This window comes from Heloderma suspectum, chromosome 2, assembly GCF_057233095.1.
Source record: "Heloderma suspectum isolate Gila_16-S chromosome 2, 16-S_ref, whole genome shotgun sequence".
Taxonomy (NCBI): Eukaryota; Metazoa; Chordata; class Lepidosauria; order Squamata; family Helodermatidae; genus Heloderma; species Heloderma suspectum.
The window spans coordinates 21,401,056-21,408,141 of NC_139459.1; the positions used below are offsets into that span (position 1 = coordinate 21,401,056).

General features: G+C 41.2%; 1 protein-coding gene across 6 annotated transcripts in view; it reads right to left on the bottom strand.

The window, feature by feature from the left end:
- TCF4 (transcription factor 4) overlaps nucleotides 1-6,606 on the bottom strand; it is a 469,854-nt gene extending 463,248 nt beyond the window's left edge. For 3 of the 6 annotated variants that reach the window (XR_014787504.1, XM_084832950.1, XM_084832949.1), the window contains exons 1-3: nucleotides 4,571-4,842; nucleotides 3,510-3,601; nucleotides 1,746-1,818 (exon numbers count right to left, since the gene is read on the bottom strand). Coding sequence is in view for 4 of the 6 variants with exons in the window: in XM_084832950.1 (XP_084689076.1) it covers nucleotides 1,746-1,818; nucleotides 3,510-3,601; nucleotides 4,571-4,631 (226 nt within the window). In the remaining 2 variants the exon portion in view is untranslated. Of the gene's footprint in view, nucleotides 1-1,745; nucleotides 1,819-3,509; nucleotides 3,602-4,570; nucleotides 4,843-5,960 lie in introns of those variants that run through there. The other 3 variants (XR_014787505.1, XM_084832951.1, XM_084832952.1) reach the window with 3 other exon arrangements.
- Nucleotides 6,607-7,086: the final 480 nt, after the last annotated feature.

Below are 7,086 nucleotides of genomic sequence, written 5' to 3' on the forward strand. Positions count from 1 at the left end.
CAGCTTAATTTTACTGCATTGCCTCAATTTTTGTATTTTTACTTCTTTGTGATTATTTCCATGTCAGGCTTAAATACCAATGCAAAATGTTTGCATTGGCTGTACTATGATAAAATGTTCAATTTTCCCCCTAGATTTTCATATCATTTCTTATTGTTTTAAAACTGTTGATCAACTGGCCTCATAGGAGGCTATTAAGCTGGGGGAAATCCCTTCAAATGGGCATCTTACTAATACTTACTAGAACAATAGTTAGCTGCAGTATTGACGGTATATAACTGAAAAATTGATTTATATGGCACAAATACTTTGCACTGCTTCTACAATGAAAAAAACATTGAACACTTAAACTTTCTTTGAAATGAGCTGCTGTAAACAAAGTACTACAAAATATGATAAATCCATAGACAATAAGCCTTGGTAGGCTTTAAGTTCCATAGAACTGGATAAGGCTCACAACCAAGAAAATCTGTATAAGAATCAAGGTGTATGGATACCCATCAATGAAATCTCAAATATCAGTACACTGAAAGCATCACTTTGTGTCACACATCTTCATTTTTAAAATTTGGAACATTATCAGTAAATGCTTAATGATGCATCAAAAGATACAGACTAACTTCAATTTAGTTATCACTAAGTTATCCTTTGAAAAAGCTGTATAAAAACATATACTGGGAAGAAAAAAAGCTCTTTTATGTAAGCAAAGATGTACTGAAAATTGCAGACATTATTTTATGCCTTAAGCACTTTGACGCCAATCCTGCTCCATTAAAACCTTTGGGAATTTTGCCATTGACTTTGATAGGAGTAGGATAGCATCCCTACATAATCATTGGTAGCAAATTTGTAAAGGCTTGTCAAAAAATAACATCTGGTTCAGAGATGCTCTTCATATAGAACTTTGGACAGAGAACTGTTATGTGTAATTGTCAAAATGTTGAAAACACTGCAGCAGTTTAACTGTAGATCTATCTGAGGCATAGCCAAAAAGCTACATGCAATATTGCAGGAAACTAGGGTGGGGGGATTAAAATGTGCATTTTACTTTGCTAGCCTGACAGAAAATGAATTATTCCCAATATATAAACATCTTCTGTGCTTGACATTCATTTATTACATTCAGAGGCTCCTGCATCAATAACCAGACACTTTTCTTTGTCACATATATAGAAAACAAATAAACATTTGCATTAATGTCAATATACTTTTTTTTCCAAAAGGTGTAAAAAACATTAAGGAAGTCACAGTAGTGGGATTTTTAAAAAACTTTTTTTTTGTTCAGAAATACTGCCTAGACAGTATCTAGTAGATCCCTAAACAATCCATCACTAAATGCTAATTCCTGGAATAAAATTAGGACTTTAAAAAATGAGGTTAGATATGGGTACTGAAACAGATTTTAGAAGAGGGGTTATTCCTCTTTACAGGCATAAAAACAACTACTACTACCTCAAGTGAATTGGTTATCGTCTTTCACATAACAAAAAGGGAAATGTGTTTTAGAATTTTTAAATCTTCCAAACTTGGTTATGCTTAAAACTAACTCCTGTGAAATAACTATTAATGTGAAATACTTTTTCTGAAGAAGATAGTATCAAACATATGGCAACACGAACAACAGAGATATTTCACTTGCAATCTCGAAGATAGATTTATGCTACCAAAACATATATACACAGTAGATGTGGAGAAAAAATACCAAAGGACACTTTAACTGCATGCCAAACAGAAACTGTACATACTTGAGCCAGTAAAATGTCCACTTGCCAAAGAAGTTGGTCCATTTTTCCCACTGCTCACGGGAGGTGAAAACATCTAAAAGAAAACAAAGAGGCATTATTGTTGGTAAATAGGTTTTTTTCTACATTCACAGCTCAAATTTCAATCAACTTGATACAAAAGCTATAATAATGCCTTATTTAAATATGGAATATTTCCCATCTCAGCTTGCATAATGGTACAGCATTTTTTGCAGTCTACGTCCCATCCTCCCCCCCCCTTTCTTTCTTGTGTTAGGTTTTACTCGCTTCCCAAACAATATAATATTTGTGATGGGAGGGACCTCAGTAACCCAGCCACAATATCAAGCAAGAAAAAAAGCCTTTGGAAACACTTCGATTGACAAAGGTGAGGGAAAAAAGTTTGTGACTGAAACCTTAGTCATAAACGTAGCTATATCCATTTCCATCCTGTTTTAGGATTTGTCTGTCATATGTGAACCCAAATAATATTAATGCAAAGTTCCACCTGCCCTAAATTTTCATCTCGGCTCTTAATGTGAGAGCAATTTGAACCAAGTCTCTCTCTCTCTCTTTCTCTCCCCCCTCTCTTTCTCTCACTCTCCAGCGTTTATTTCAACCCTAATTGGTTTCCATCTTCTTCGACGTGTCTAGTGGATAATACGCACCTTCCCTGAGTCAGAGACTACAAAAAGCAAAGGAACAAATGGAAAAAGCGCAGCTAGGAAAGTGGGGGCTACAGAGCTGCCTCAGGCTACAGTTCCTCGCCAAACTTCCCAAAGCCATTTCTCGAAAGGAAAGTCTGAAGGACAACAGCAGACTAAAATAACCCCCACTTACAAATAGTGGATTTTATTTTTTTCTCCTCCCAACACTGAAATTATTTAGACACAAATGCATCCTATATCAAATTGTCTTATCTTGATCCCCCCCTGTGAATAAATAAAGACTTCTGACATATTGGAAGAAGGGGGAGTGAGGAAGATTAGGAGGGGGAGAGAAAAGCAGGGATGGTGGTGGGGGGAGAGAAAAGCAGGGGTGGATGGAGGTGGGGGAAATATAGCACTAGGCAACTACCCAGACCCTGGTTAATATTTGGCCTTAGAACTAAGGTATTTATAAAAAGCCTAAAGATAAAATAATGTTTAATTAAAAAGAAAAATCACACACGCGCACACACCACTGGCCGTCAATGGAACGGGGGGGGGGGGGTCTACAGGAAAGTTGCAACACATTCATTGATAAACAGAGCAATCTGAGATTTCAGTGAAAACTTGAAACTGAACTAGTTCTGGATTTCCTTTCACTTTCCATGTGCCAAAAAATGAAACAAGGGAAGAAGAACTAAGAGCACACTATAAGTAACTGATTAGCCATCAGTTAGTTGGCGTGCAAGTCATACTTTTAGAATGCAGTGCACAATGTTAAGTAACTATTTTTCATGGAGAATGATGGCAAATATCCATAATTTTTATAACGGATGTGTGGGTTTATTTTGGGAGGGAGGGATCAAATGATAAGAGCACATCCAAGTAAATTGCAGACAATATTCCATCTCCTTTCAGATAATTTAGCAAGATTCTAATTGATAAGTAATAATAGTAATAAAGCGTGCATATTTACCATAGGTCTAGCTGCTGATTAAAAATTACTTAATGTATTTAAGCTCACAGGTTTTGCTTTGTTTTGGTTTAGTTTAACAGACTTTTTTTGGTTTTGTTGTGTGTTTTTTTACAGCTGTTGTTAATTTCCACCGTTGTTTCTTACCGCACTGAAATCCAGTAAATCACTGAGTTCTTTGTCCGTCCCTAAGGCAGCCATTCGCTGTTGGTGATGCATTTTAGCAAAATCACACAAACCTAGAAACATGGAAATAACCGCAATCAGAAACCCAGTCCCGAGCCTTACAGGAAACAACAATCGGAATTTTTTAAAAAAAAAAAATGAGTAGGGGAGGGGGGAGAGGTTGAGGAAGGAGTGGGGGGGATGGAGGGGCAGCAACAACAACGAGGAAGAGGACAGGAAAGGCGACACTGTACTTCCAACGAACCGCTCGAAACCCGGTGATCAGGCACTCTAACCCCAAATCCAGAAGAGAGAGAGGGAGAGAGAAAGAGTAGCCGCACTGTTCAGCGCATCGTTTATGCAACAGGAGGTTCAACCAGGAATGAATGAAAAACCCAGAGCAGAAACCACAACCATCTGCTCCTAACTTTTAAAATTTATTTTGCACCTTTCCCCCTCCTTTCGTACAAAGTAACATTTTCAGATTATTTTATTTAAAGGCGACAACAAAGTCTTTAGAGTAGAGCAAAAGACGTTCGGTCGGTGCAAAGGGGCTGGGGGGGGGGTGAGAGAGAGAGAGAGAGAGAGAGAGAAGATGGATGGGGAAGCCGGGGTGGGGGGCATGAATCAGGCTAGAAACCCATTCTGACTAAGCTGCTTAAAGGCTGGAGGCGGGGGGGGGGGGAAGTATAAAGAAAAAGAGTTAACCCATGACAATTAGATATCTAATTTATGAAAGGTAACTGGGAGACTGAAAGTAACTAACTGAGGCTAAAGGGCATCTCAGGCCCCATTTGCAACAAAGTCATCCGTTCCTTTAAAGCAAACAATTGAAAGGCGAGGAGGGGATGGAAAAGGCCATTGCAGCCCTCTCCCCGGGTTGCAACCCATGGAGCGGGGGGGGGGGGATCCCGCGTGTTTAAAGGAAGCCGCCACCAGCTCTTGTCCGGGCTCCTTTCATTAGCGCCACACAACTAACTCCAGCCTAAAGACATTGAAGACGACGACGAAGAGGGGGAGGGAGGGACACCTCCGGTACCTACCGGCCGACAGAGGAGAAAAGGGGCTCCCTTTCCGACCACAGCCCCGAGCTCTGGGTTTCATTGCTCGAAATCACTGCATCCACCAACCGCACATACAGCACGCAGTAAAGAAAGAGGCAGAGAGAGAAAGGGAGAAGGGGAAGGAGACCCCGCTGGCACCGCGCGAAAGCTCTCCCCGGACTAGAGCGGGAAAAAAAAGAGAAGGAAAGAAGGGAGAAGACGCGGCGGAGGAGGGAGGAAGCCCCGATTCCTAAACCAAACTCTTTTTTCCTGCCTTAGGGGAAAGCGAGAGGGAGAGGAGGGGAGGGGGGAAGGGGAAACACACACACACACACACACACACAAACCACTACACCCCCAACACACGCACACAAACAGACCCAAATAAGCCGGACTGCAAGTTCAGCAAAGGAAAAAGGAAGCCCAGCAGCAGCGGCACAAGCCGCCACGCTCTCCTGATGTTGTCTCTGCCTTCCCCCGACACATACACAGCCCCCCCCCCCGTTCAAAGAAACACGTATGTACAAATATATATGCAGTAAAGGCAAACGGGCACCTCGTTTTCTTCCATGCCCCTGATCATGTCGCTGGAAACCTACACATTAGTTGCCAGCGTCTCTTCTCCCTCCCGGCTCCCTCCAGGTCCCCAAGCACTTTTAAGATTTATTATATAAAATAATCGCGCGCGCTAACACACACATACAGACGCGCACGCACACACACAGTCACAGGAAAGCAAAGCAACTTTATAACCGCTGCAAATGCACGTGATACAAAGAGTTTGCCGGGGGAACAATATTCTGTTTTCCTCTCCCCCCCTCCCCGCATTGTTCAGGACACTTGTAAAAAAAATTTTTTGTTTGATGTGTTCATTTTTAACGTTGCTTAAAGCTACGTTTTACGATCGGGATTTGCCTAGACAGACAGCATTGCTGCAAACTTTTCCAAAATTGAACGTTCGACTGATGGGTTTTTGGTTGTTGGGGTTTTTTTTTTACACATGCAAGTTTTCTGGAGACTTTGCCAGCCTCCTCCCCTCTCGCCCCCCTTCTCGCAAGCATGCCCTGCTTTAATTTTCAAAATGCTGCTGGTGCTACAGGCCTCACATTTCCCCCCTTCCTAACTTCCCCCTCCCGGCAAGAAAACCAGATTGATCTTTTTTGATAGAAACCAAATTCATTACTTGGTAGTGGTAGGATATATTTCCCAGTCCGTGCACTTATATTTACTCTATGCGCGTTTTGTTAAGTATGTGAATACTATTCCTTACACAATGCGGTTCAATACACATTGCCGTAGTCGTTTCAACTTAAAAAATACACTGGGTTCAACATCATCACCACCATCATCACCCTAAAAAAACCACTCCAAGAGGAAATTGTAACTTTACCTTAAGTGGCCACAAATATGTTCACAATATTCCAAGGAAAGAGATTTTAGGGGAAGAGAGAAATCTTCTCCAAAGGTGCTTTATTATCTCACGTGTGTTTAACACTCAAAAATAGAAGAAGTACTTTTAACTCGTACTCAGTCTTGATCCAGAAAATATTCCACAAAGTTAAAAGAACCCTACACCGGGTGAGGGGTTTTGCTTGGTTTTTGATTATCCACCATAAAAGCCTTCCCACCCAAATAAAGCAAAATTAAAAGCCAGCCAAAAAAAAAAAATCACAAAAAAATAAAAAAGGAAGATCCAATAACTTTCCCTCGTGTCTTTCGTTATACACACATGGCTGCTATAAACTATTTTCAAAAATCTCGGTGGCAGTACGACCCCCCCTCCCTTGTCTTTTTTTTTTTTTTTAACAACAAAAAAAGTCTTAAACTTGTTCCAACTTTACAGATCTCTCCTCCTTCTCATCATCATCATCTCCACCACAGGCTCCCCCACGGAGAAATTGATAGTAATACGTTTCCCTGAAAGATACATTGTAATCCATTCACATCCGGGCAATGCAGTGGTGCTTATAAAGAGAAAAAAGCTGCTGCCACCGCCACCGCTGCTGCTGCACGTTGCTTACTCCGGCCGCGTCGTCTATTACAGAGAATGACGACAAAGGGAGGGAGGGAGCGCAGGGAGCATAGAGAGGTAAACAGCCGGGCTAGAAAGCCAACCAAGATGGAGGGAACAAAACTCTGGGGCGGAGGGAGGAGGGGTGACAAAAAGTGAAGGAGAAATTAAACTTCAGTTCCCTTTTTCCTACGCGCGCAGAAACGGAAACTAGCTAAGAGTTTGCACTGTATCATTACAAACGATGCAAACAAGCAAAGATGAATTACAATAGCTTTCTGCAGTTATTCTTCATCTTTCTGTTTTTAGTTGCTGTTCTCTGATTAGGACTTGGACTCCAGGCGTTGCTGGCCTTCCAAGGGAATTTTTGCTTGTCCCCCTTGGTCAGTTTAAATTCCAAAAATGTATTATGGTTACCACCCAAACAGAATTGTACTGCTTCCACCAGTGTTATCTTTTGGGCAGGTGCCAGAATTATGTGAAGCATGCTTCACTCGTGTTTTGA